This window comes from Lepisosteus platostomus, chromosome 10 (assembly GCF_059453375.1).
Source record: "Lepisosteus platostomus isolate fLepPlt1 chromosome 10, fLepPlt1.hap1, whole genome shotgun sequence".
Lineage (NCBI taxonomy): Eukaryota > Metazoa > Chordata > Actinopteri > Semionotiformes > Lepisosteidae > Lepisosteus > Lepisosteus platostomus.
In genome coordinates this window covers 10,662,493-10,675,426 of record NC_142620.1, presented here as the reverse complement: position 1 = coordinate 10,675,426, position 12,934 = coordinate 10,662,493, and the positions used below count along the sequence as shown (strand labels likewise).

The following is a 12,934-nucleotide window of genomic DNA, read 5'->3' as shown; positions in this document are numbered from 1 at the left end:
TCACCTCTGCATACATTACTACTTAGCATTTAATTGAAATGGACACATTATGAATGCTTTGATACTTTAACACACCAAGACAAATAATAAACAGACATTCTTTCATAGTAATGCAGTCCTCTCCTTTGCTTTGAGTAGATTTTCACCTCTGCCTACTGTATATTCACAAACCTGGAACTGAGAATTCTCCCATAGGGTTTGCTTTCTTAATACAATTTTCTCCAATTTGGGCTCTGAAAAGAATTCATTCTTTCTACGGTTTGTAAGGGGAATGTACTGTTGGCATCATATTTATGTTACATAAAGACAAAATCCCCACAGGCCCATGAACCTTTGACTGCCAGTGGGATCACTCTAATTTGCTGTATTTTACTGTGGGTTTGAAAGGGCAGATAGACGAAAATGAGTAATTGGAGTCTGTGTAGTCCAACAGATTAGAAAGGTACTGTAGGTGAAAAAAAACTGCCGTTTGGAATGAAAAGACGATGGGTCATTCAAATACAGAGATTTCCCAGACAGGTGATTGGAGTAGGCAGAAACAGAAAGAAAGAGGAAAGACTTTCAAGTGTAGAAGAGAGAGACGGAGAGCTGCAGAGGAGAAGGATCGTGTGAGAGAATGTGATTTGAAAAGGCTAGCACGGTTACAGAATTGGCTTTAATCTGTAGCCTGCTGATTGATTTTTCATTTGATGCTATGAAATATTATTAGTTTAACCAATGAATCCCTATTTCATGCCTTCAGTGGAATATTCAAATTCTGTTCTCCAGATTTGATTTTCGTCTGTCAGTTACTGTATGTACTGAATTGCACTATGGGATAAAATCCTTGGTGTAGCTGCATTCACTCCAAAAAATAATAATGGGAAAAAATCTGGCTGATTTGGGCTCATTTTGTGTGTCCTCGGTATGACAGCAAATGTAAGCTATGCATTGTCCATGTCGTTTCTAATTAAATAAGGTATCGTTTCTATAACTTTAGGGTTTCTCTGAATGCACTAATGTGCTTCATAAATCTCACTATGAACTGCGTTTCTCTAATCTAAGTACAGGTCAGAGTTGTACATTTTGGTTTGCTGTGGGGTGGTCCTTAGTTACATTAGTGTCATTTTTTGTCAGGATGCTGCTACAGCTTACTCCTTTAGCTGTGGTTCACAACCATGCCTCTGCTGCCCCACCTGAAGAGTTCAGTTCTTTCGCAGTGTTGCTGAGGTCTCTTGGGTAGAGCCTGCATATTTTCAGTCATCTTCAAGCTTCATCCAGATACCTTGGCTGTCTAGTGGCTAGCTTGCCTGCCCACTTCAGGAAAAGTTAAAAATGCTTGGCGCTTGAACATGCTGGCTATTCTGCCTATTTTCATTTCATAGACAAGAACCAAAGGTTAATTAATTCATGTTAGTATATTTGTATGCAGTGAAAAATTTCTGTGCCTTTTTACTCCCATCTTTTATTATGGTCTTTCAGCAGCTAAAGACCCTTTGAAGTGACTATGTGAATAAGGCAGCAAATGTGAGCATTTGATTTACTGATTCTCTTTTGTTTTTTATCACAGTTTTTCTCAAGTTGTATAAGGGACATAATAAAAAAAATGTTGTTTTTACTTTATAGTTGTTTGTTTACAGTAAGTGCAGCAGTGGAGTTCACTGGTGAACGATTAACAACAAAAATCGAGATGACCACAAAAGAGTTTCACTTGCTTTCGAATGATGTAATTGATCATCGAGTTGGAATGTAGGATGCTCACATCTTTGTTTGTAGTAAAGGTAATGTCCCACAGTGGTTGTGATAGAGTGAGCAGGAGGGGTAGTGGTAGCCTCTTTCCTTGCAAGTCTGTGGTTCAGTGTTACATTTATTTTTGTTTCCTGCTGTTCACCTGAAGAAGTCTTTGGGGTTTCATGTTTATATTTGTGTCAGAATAAAACCAAGAACGTGTTTTTTTCTCTGGTGCAAAAGCGTTGGATCTTGGATCAACAGCCTGTAAAAAATAAAAAATGTCACGTTTGGATTTCACCCAGCATTATCATCGTGTGTGAGCAATGTACAGTATGACCCATTTTTGCTGATGCGTACGGTTTGGGGAGATGTTTAGTTACTGTATGTAAATATCCTCAACCTTTAACACGTTTGGAACTAATTCCTTAACATGGTGTTACAACCTAACAAGTATAGTTCATTTAACTATAACTATTTCATTGTAGGATTGATTTCAGTTCTGGAACATTAATGATAAACCGAAGGAGACACAAAAGAAGCTGTAGTTTATGGCTGTAACAGTATTGAAAAATTACAGTTGCAGTGCTGCACCCACTATTGTGAAAACTGCAGTAGGTAATATTTCTATCTTTATGTCAGTTTTCTTTTACATACTGTAAAGAGTAATCAAGCCATCAATGTAGTGTTATTATACAGTAGGCTTAATTAAATTCTTTGTCGTACTGTGGTAAAATCTTATTAGCACCTCACCTTTTCTTTTCCATGTAAAAATGTTTTACTCTAGGTTGTCCTCCATCCTTTTAAGACTTTATTTTAAATCACAGCATGCTACATTTCTTGTCAAGGATTACTGGAGTGGTAATTAGTAGTATTAATAAGACACTGATAATAAAGATCCACCTTTCTGCAATGTCAGTTTTTTTGGCAGAATAATTTATGAGTAGGTTGCAAGTCAATATTATTTGCTATGGACTTAATGTTACAATTAAATTATTACAGTGAGTAACTGCTCTTTTCTGAAAAGCAGGGAATAGCATTTTGCAATGCTGTTTACTTAAAAAAATAAAATAATACAAAGGGCAAAGCTACAGGGCAAAAACTTTTAGATTAGGGCTACTGTACTTCTGGAGCTTGAAATAACTAGCTTGCTGTACATAAGTATCAGTGCACGCATTTATTATGCATTATACATTATTGTAATGAAATTACAGACATTCTGTTCCAAAATAGAAATATTCCTGAAGTATACCCAATCATATTTTATTGACTTCAAATTTTAATCACATTTTAGTGGCTACCATATATTATCTTCTACCACAGTCAGATTTTTAAACCAAATCCATTTCTTCTAACTTAAAAAAATAAAATCTAAGTAAGATTTCTTTAAAGTATACGTGGTCTTGAGAGATACGGTAACTGACAAATGACGTATTACTGTATATAACATCATGTTATATTATAGCATTTTGTTAATTTCTTACTTAATCCAACCAAAACAGATAAAAACATTTCTATTGCAGCATTTCAGTGTTTTAATTAACAAAAGTAGGTTGAAATGTTTATATTGCGCACTTGATGTTTTATTCATCATCAATATTAGGATGTGTGCGATGATATGCTACATGATACTAACAGGATTAAATAGTGTACAAGACATTCTACCATGGAATTCATAGCAAGGCTGTTTTTGTGCTACTGGGTAAAAATGCAATTAATCTTCATATTAGGCACCATGTTAAATGTGGCAACGGATATAAGGATTCCCAAATTGCTGATTGCACAAAAGCAGAGACACTGTCAGAGATAGCTACTGTGTCACAGATAACATTTAATTAATATATAACAAGATGTAATTTATCAAAGAAAGAGAATGTATAATCGAGTTTTGCCAAGGAGGAGTTGCTGGGTATTTGTTCATCTGTCAGGAATTAATTCAGGAGTATGTAGGGTAGCTGAGTGTGTGAAGCATTGATTAACAGAGCTCTGAAGTTCTAGGCTCCGTGTTTTGTCTGCAGTTACCCCCGTCTCACCAAGATTATAGATAACCCTTGTATTTCACTGGAAATTACTGCAGCAGCACATCATGTGTTATGTTTCGTGGCAGAGATACTTGAACAGTACTGTATACTGTATATATCTGCCTTACCGGTGCTTCTAGAATGTCTTCTGGAATTAAAAATTCGAATGAGAATGAAATTTTGTTAATGGCATTGAGCTCTAAGTAATATTTGATATTTGTCGACATGAAAGAGTGAAAAGGAATTTTCATTCACATTGTATACGGTGTGTGCATAAAGCCTTTTTTTAGGTTTACATGCAGTAAACTATATAGTAAATTATATCATAAGAACCGAATGTAATGTACTTACATATTTTCAGTGTGCGCTGTAGTCATTTCAATTAAATTAAATGAGAGGCAGTCCACAATGAGTAAATTCCAAAGTTTTGTGAATACTGTACGTCTCCTTTACAGACTTAAAAATTGCTCGTTTGAAAGTTTTTGCCGAGTTCTAACTCCATTGCATTGAGCTGAATTAATAGAGCATACATTGAATTGTAATGAATTCTTATGTCAGGATTTGAATTCTAATTATTCATTAAAAGATTCATTTATGCAGTGATATATTTAAAAGTAATTATCTTATCTGCATCTCCTGCTTGCGCAATTATTATTAATGTAATGCTTTCTTAATTAAAAGTGAATATCCTTAAAATACTGATAATCTTAGAGTCTACATGTCAATTTAATTGAATTCCATAAGGCACACCTTCTTACTACAGCTCTCTAGGGCATGGGTGAAATCCACATTGCTGTTCCCACTGCATAGTGCTGCTGTAAGATTGCCATGTAATTAACTGAATTTAGATTCCCTGAAAGTAATAGGCTGGGGTGAGTCTTGAACTTGAAGATGAATTATCCCAGGGTATAAACAGGTTTGTTCTTTACTGCCCTGAGTATTTTTACACTTCTTTGGACACTCCACATCAGAACAGACTTCACCCATTACTTTCACTGTACAGTATTTCTCCAATGTGCAAATATTATACCAGCAGCTAAATCACCCTGCAACTCACTGCCAACCCACTGAAGCTCAGCAGGTGTGAGCCCGGTCAGTACCTGGATGGGAGACCTCCTGGGAAAGGTTGCTGCTGGAAGAGGCGTTAGTGGGGCCAGTAGGTGGCGCTCACCTCATGATCTAGGTGGATCCATATCCCCTATACTGGAACACTTTACTGTAAAAAAGGTGTCGTCCTTTAGATGAGACGTAAAACTGAGGTCCTGACTCTATGTGTTCATTTAAAATCCCAGGGTTTTTCTTGAAAAAAGTAGTACTGTACTGTAACACCACCTTGGTGATGTAGAGCAGCCCCAATAAACAGCGAGGTAGGCAAATATGTTTGAAATAAAAAGTTAAAAATTGTCATGACAAGTTTTGAGGGGAGGCACTTTCCCCTGTAGCATGTTATGTAGCATGCATAAATCTCGAATGTATTGTAATTAAAGGGTACACAAAATAGTGATGTGCAGCAATGATGGGTGTCTTGGTCTTATCTTGTACTATGTAGCCTACTGTATGTAATGCTGTCAGATTTAAGGGGGATTTTCAAACCCCATCCTCCCTTCCTAATAAAGAAACGGGAACAAGAAAACAAAATGAGCAAAAGCCTTTCCTGTTTTGCAGAGCTGAAGACAGGATCAGTGTGATGCCGACTGGAGTGTGTTGATTTCAGCAGTGGCTGTCAGGGGGTAATCTGTATTCAGTCCTCAGAGTCCCTGTATCTCAGCAGGGTCCAGCTCAGGTCACTCTCCTCCAGTGTGAGGAGATTACTGTGCTCCCGGGGGGGAAGGATGAGGGTGCTTGAAGGTTCTTCACTGACTCTGTTTGCCAATAGCTCTGCGAGTCAAGAGTGCTGCTCCTCGGCAGCCTTTGGGCAACAGGAGGATCCTTGCTTTGCCAAAGACATCTGCATGTGATTCACAGAAACATTCTCTGCTGTTGGAGTGGGGGACTGGTGTAGGCATCCCAGGGTGCACAGCGGCCAACTTGAAACTCACTGTTCATACCAATCAGTGTTAGAGAATGTGCCATGTCTTAAGGTAGAAAGACCAGCTTACATGGTCTTTCCAAAAGGGTTGTTGAAGTGTGTGACAGAGGGGAATCAGAGTTTGTGTTGCTAGTATGAAGTATTAACTTTTGGGGGTCTGATTTGCTGATTTGCCATGTCAGACCACAGCCTGTTATTCCTTGTTAAACATTTGTTTATTGGTATGCTTTTATGTGATTCTCTTTGACTCAAGGTAATCCAGTAGCAAAAGTTGTAGATCCATGTTTTTTTAAAGACGTCTCTGTTTGAGAAATTGTGTTTATTCTGTATACTGTATAACTAGGAAGTTCTAAAATCTATACTTCATAAAACTTAAAGCTGTGATATATGAATTTTGTGGAAGGGAAGCAGTGATAGTGTTTGGCCTTCAGGCTCAGGCTGAGAGCACAGTGGTGTGGAGCAGCAGGGAGCATCAAAATCAGGAGACAAGTTGCACAGCAAGAACATCTTCTGTGCCAGGAGCCTGAATCTTTACCCTAAGCCATTACATTTTTTCATGATGGGTTTCTGAATGTATTAATGTATTTTAATTTGATTTAATTCTCCTTTTAATTTTTGTTGGTATCCTTTGGGTTTGTAAAGATTTTGCCACAGTTAGTTACAAACAGACCATTATCTTATTTTTAAATAAACACAGCTTTTAAAATCACACCTTAGAGACAAAGCCAAGTTATAGTGTTATTGCAAATGGAAAATTCATGATTGAATCAGGCAATGGTGCTAGAGGTATTCCTGCCTTAAACTCTACTGCTTTGAGATTTTGCACTTTCAGTATCTAAGTGAATGCAAAATTATTTTCCCATTTTTTTAAAGACATTATTTACAGTATCATTAGAAGACTTTTGGATTACTGCTGCAGTAAGATGGAATTTACCAGTTTCTTATTGCAGTGTTCTGAAATATTCATAGAGTACATGCCACTGTTAGTCAGGAAATAACATGTTCAGTTAAATACAGTACATAAATTAAGTTTCTTTCTGGTGATGCTTGAGTACATATTATGACCAACAAATTCTCAACATCAGTGATGGATGATGAGATGGGTTGGGGTTTTTTTCTGTTTTGCAGCAAAACCTTTCACGCATTCCCACAGAAAGGGTGGAAAAAACCCATTGAAACTACCCCTTGTTATGAATTGCTAGAACCCCATATCAGTTCCTCCTCTGTTTTTCTCTTTCTTAGTTCCTCCGAACCTGACAGTCCCCAGAGGAAAGTCACCTTTGGTGGCCCAGGAAGGAGAGACAGTGGAGCTTCAGTGCCTTGTTTCAGGGAAACCCAAGCCCATCATCCTCTGGTCCAGGGCGGACAAGGAGGTGCCCATGCCTGATGGCACCATGCAGATGGAGAGCTATGATGGGATCCTGCGCATCGTCAACGTGTCCAGGGAGATGACGGGCTCTTATCGCTGTCAAACCAGCCAGTACAATGGATTTAACGTCAAGCCTAGGGAAGCCATAGTGGAACTCATTGTTCAGTGTGAGTGCATTTTATCTTTGTGTATCTAAAAAACTTTCTAATTGCACTGTTCTCAGTTTATTTAATTTCATATGAACACACTCAGCACATTTATCCTTCAGATTAGCAGTTCCCAAATAATAGAAATCTCCTTTCACTACTCATTAGCAGACGATTTCTGGGGAAAGACCAACTATGAAACTGGGTAACATGCAGCATGGATTTGGGATGTTAGAACAAATAATAGTCACTTGGAGGTACTGTAAGTCTGAGTTGTCTGAGTCCCACACTCCCTTGCTACGCTATCCAGTGGCCTCTGCAATTCTGACCTTATGACCTAGAAAACTATTCCACAGAAAAATGCATGTACTGTATTGTATCAAGATTACATACATTTGTTTTTTCCAGATGGTCTTAACAGCTAGGCCAGTGAATCAGCCTAATTTTGGACAGTGCTTTTAGTGGTTGCAATCACATAGCGATACTGTACCACTTTTAAATTCCTGAAGATGGGATGAGCCTTTATCTTTCCAGCTTAGGCCATGCTATCAATTTTCATTGGGGTTGGTATTCTTGATGTCTCAATTGTTAACCCATGTTACATAAGTAGCTCTTGCAGTTCTCTAATGACTCCACTCTCTGATTGTGTTGTTGCACAAGGTTTCAGGTTGCCAGTATGGTGGAATTTTTCATATGTCTGTTGATAACATTCATTGCTTCTAATGAAAATGGTAAACAGTTTTACTGCTTCTGAAATTTTGAATCAGAGATCAGACACTACCATGTATAAAGATGAACTGACTTCTTTGAAGTTACCCTGTATGTTTTGCATCAATAGGTATTACACTGTCATTGTCCAGCCTGTACAGCTGTAGCTTGTTTTTTCTTTATTTTTTCTTTATTCCTTTATTTCAAGGAGAATGAATTCTCATTTACAATGACAACTTAAAGACCCATTTATAAAAAACATACTGTACAGTATATACTGAGTTATGTTTGCTCAAGAATACAACAGTAGCATCCATATCCATGGGCCTGTGGTCTTCCAGTCTGCTGTCCAGAGTTTCATATCCTTATGTTATATATAGTCGAATTTGACTGAGTAATTTATCATAAAGAAACCCCCTTCTAATACCCTCACGTCCTTCAGCACTCATGGCTACTCTACAGATGCCATAAAAGATTCAGCATAAAAAATGAGAGTTCATGGACTTGTTCCAGTAATTGTGTTTTATAGAACACTAATTAAAATGAAGCAGGTCAGGAGTCTTTGTTCGTGCTATAGACCTGTTCTAGCATGTAACTATGAACACAAGAGACAGCACAGTGAGCAAAAGTCACAGAGAGTAAGGAAGTATCCTGTGGACTCACTTGCCGTTGTCTGTTGACATTTGGAATTGTCAGAGATTTTGCTTTGCTTGTTTTGATGATGTTGTTGTTTTTGTTTTAAACAGCAACCCGCAACAAGAAATAAAGTTTAAGAATAGCTAGATCTATGAAGGGCCTATTGTGTATCACAGAGGTAGATGCAGTCCAGTGAACTAATGACATCTTTTGTAATTTTAATTGGGAACTTAGAGAGGAGAATTCCCACAGGGTTGAGTAATGGAGCTTTCATCCACGTCTTGTATTAAATACGGAGTGGGTATTGATTAGGTCTAGCTTTCATAAGCCACAGCCTGGTATTTATTCCAAAGCTTGATATAAGTGTTCCCTCTCCTACTCTCAAATCTACATACCATGTTTTAATTAAACGGTCTTACAGAACCCCTATTGTGGAGACCTTTGGCTGATAGCTGGGAACTTCAGAATGGGGTTTAGTAGAGGTCATGCATTTATGTGAACAAGTAGGATCTTGATGTTCCCTGTGGCATTTCCACTGAAGGAGCTGTGTGTTGCGAAACACCGGGGCTGTGAAATATTGGTGTGAAGACCTTGTTCTGCTTCTAAGTGTTAAAACATCAGTCCAGTGTGGTAAAGAGGCTGTGTGTCAGTAGTCTCAGGCATGAGCAAAAGCAACAGATGCCACTAGAAGACAACAGTGTACATTCTGAGGAACAAAAGAGTGATGAATATAAAGGTACATATTCTTGTGTGGACACACAAAAACTCATTCTCTCACACTTCTGTTAGGAATGGCAGAACTTCCCAAATAAAATGTGAAATTTAGATTGAATGTCTTTTCTTGGAAAGCTTCTTCTCACTCCGAATGCAACATCCAAAGCATGTTATGTTTTTGAAGTGATGGTGGGCTTTTAACGTAGTGAAGAAATGAAGTGAGTAGCAGTTTTCTTCAACCTAAGACAACATCTCAGAGTGTCCTAGAAAAGACAGGACAAATGATGAACGTGTAACTCTTTAGAGAGCTCAGTTTCCTCTTTTAAATTTATCATATTATTTCAAATAAAAGTGAATAACTATGGATTACTTCTGTAAGAACAAAAAGATTATCCCATGGTTATTAAACATTTGTTTTAAGGTCAAAACATTACTTTTATTTGCTGCTGTAGTTTTGGAATGATATTTCTTTACTCGGATATTCTTTACTGTCTTTACTTGGATATCATGTATGTTTATTTCACATCAAGATTCAAATATTCTAGAAAAGTATTGTTTGAATTCTACTTTTTTCTAGTAGAAGAAAGAGGCTAGAAGGCATAAACTGATTGGGAATCATGGTTGACCATTGAAAGTTTTCTTTAAATAAAAGATCTTCTTTCAGAAACTGTTTTTTATCGTGTCCTTTTAAAGGAAAAAGTTTGTTGTGCCATGAGGTTTGGCATAATCCTGCTCTTAAATCATTAACTTTCATAGGATCTGGAGATCCTCAGTATGCATACTGAAGGATAATGCCTGTGCTTATTTCTATGACTGCTGACCTCTGCTGCCTCTATTAACAGAAAAGGACACAGGCTCAGAGAGAGGAGAGATTGCATGTAGGTCTTCCCTATGTCATACCCTGAATTAACACTACCCTGTTAGATTGGTGGGGAAATGAAAAAGCACTTTTCAGAGCGTCTCCTACTCAGTAGCAGTACTAATTCTTAAGCACCATCTGTTAACTCTTTTCCTTTGCTTTTTTTTCCATATATGCACTTTAATCGTTTTTGTATTTCACCATTTAGCATGGGTTCTTTTCTCCAACAGTACAGAAAATAGCATAATATGTTAATAAACCAGCCACTTTAAATTCACACAACTGTAACTAAATGTGTTGTAGATGCTTGCATATATTTAATTTCAGCCTGGTAGATTTTTTTTTTTTTTAAGTGGAGCTCAACAGGAGAAATTATTTTCTTAAATATTCTTTGATAGTGCCTTTTCCAAAACAGACATAGACATACAGGTGCAATAAAAATTAATCTGTTATATTGAGTAAAAAAATAGTTTTTCTATTGAGTAAAGTCATTACGATTGAATGTCGGAAAATCAATTTTCAAATACACAGAATCATGTACAATATTAAACAAAAGAGCAAAATGCATCATTTAAGAATTCATTAAATCCCATCAATTAGCTACTCAGGCATTAACTGGCCAATGGCTAATTTCATATAATGAGGCTTGTAATTCATTTATAGATACATACTAATTTATTATTTGTGATCCAGCTTGTACGTGCAGGCCAAGAAACAGATCTTTATAGATCTTTATTTTGTCCAAATTAAAACTTATTTTGACAATTTAGAGGTACTGTTGTTTTGGAGGAGTTATTTTTGTATATTACCAACTGAAAGTCTAAAGATGATTTAAAATGGTGACTCTTCTTACTTAATAAATGCAACCTTTTCCTCCTCTTGATTTTCCACTGAAATGTAAATAGGCTGTTAATTGTAGGCATATGTCAATTACAAGTATATGTTGAATTGATTAAGATAGTGTACAGTGCACTCTGTAACCAGCTGTTTATGCAACAAGCATTTTGTGGATCATATTTGTTTATTCACAGGATATATCTGGTTTCCCTCTCTTTTAACAATCATTGGATATTTACAGTTCATATTTACAGTTAATTTCAGATTTTTTCAGTTAATTTATCCCTGAACCTGTAAACCTTGAAGGAAGACTAAAAGTAAGCTGATACATCTGCTTAAAACAGAAATGCCCCCTCCAGCCCCCTGTGTTACTGGTAAGTTGTAGACTATTTTAAGATTTTTGCCTCTGGCTTTCTTGCTGAATTTTACAAAGACTAAAGTTTAAATTCTAGTCCTTACTTACAGGTTTTCCCTTTTCTTGAGTGTCTCTTCATTGTGGATATTATATTCCAAATAACATGAGAGAGAAAATAAATACATGTATGAATATATAAAATATGCACATGAAACTTTGTAGTATGCAATGTTGGGAGACATTTACGTGTTGATTTTATTGTAACTGATCTCAATAAAGAATGCATGTCTGGGATGAACTAAAACAAAGAAATATTTCTAATTGTTGTGTAGCTATTTTAGCAAGTGAATTCATATAAAAAAAGGGATAAAAAAGACAATCATGAAAACTGCTCACTTGGAATGAGGCCAGCCTCCTAAAACATGGATCTCTGTGTTCTTAAGATCAATAAGGTTGTATTTATTAATGTGTGTGAATGGAGAATGCATTGCGATTTAGAAAAAAAGAAAATAAACTACAGCTTACATGAATGAAAAGACACAGATACAAAGAATGTTAATGGCAGAGTACTTAAAACATACTCTGTGTGACTATAAGCTATTTGGAAACTGTACCCAATTAATGCAGTTTCACTGCATTTATTTTATCTAGGCTGAAACATGTTGAGTAACACACTCGACAGGTGGAAGGGTTAATGACATTTATTGGCACCATAAGTCACTCCAAAAACCACAGGATATTCAATTATGTAGACTGTGATTCAGCTGGATCTACAGTCTGCATGAGAGGCAGTGAAGGATTACAGGAAGCTGCAGGATTTGTCAAAAGATCACAACCTAATCAGATGCAGAGGTTGATGAGAGACTTAATGACATTTAGAAAGGTCAAGTGCTATACATGCCATTCACACCTGCTGCTGCTGACAAGTGTGCGAACATGACTAAGTCAGGAAAGCAATATTGGAAAAAGATCAATGCTTTGCTAAAGCTCAGAGTATGCTCTGTAGTTATATGATCCTGTGATGAAATTGCTTGTGTTGTGGTGATCTACAGTACCTATAAAAAAAGAACTTTCTGCTTGCAGACTGGTGTTTCAAGGACTTAGGACTCCTGGTTCAGTGTCAGTGCTGAATACTGTACGTTATCCTGTAATAGTGGGGGAAAATGTAGATCAATTAAATGAGTTCCTCCTGAAACATAAGGGTCGCTGTTCCACCTAGCGCTCGATAGATTCAGATTGTCTGCTGTTGCTTCTTTAGTAATTTGATGTGTCAGTCATTGTTGAGTGCAAAAATCAAGCAACATGCAATTAGCATTAACACAAAGACACTGCGTTCAATAGAAAATAGCATACTGGAACAAGAAATGCTTAGAAACTTGCTCAATTCACAGGTATGTCCTTTAGTTCTAGCACAAAGTTACCCATTTAAAAACACAAAAATGTTAATACTGTACTTTAATTCAGCACATTTAATCAGTTTGACATTCTCTCTTTGCAAAGCCTATGTTATGAATAACAAGAAAGCCTGTCCCTGTCTGCAGTGGGAGACAGAG

At 36.8% G+C, this 12,934-nt stretch overlaps 1 protein-coding gene across 4 annotated transcripts in view; it reads left to right on the top strand.

The window, feature by feature from the left end:
- Nucleotides 1–12,934, top strand: part of mdga2a (MAM domain containing glycosylphosphatidylinositol anchor 2a) — a 210,875-nt gene that overhangs the window by 118,708 nt on the left and 79,233 nt on the right. For all 4 annotated transcript variants that reach the window (XM_088648092.1, XM_088648093.1, XM_088648091.1 and 1 more), the window contains exon 8: nucleotides 7,000–7,293. In XM_088648092.1, coding sequence (XP_088504218.1) covers nucleotides 7,000–7,293 — 294 coding nt within the window. The remainder of the gene's footprint in view (nucleotides 1–6,999; nucleotides 7,294–12,934) is intronic.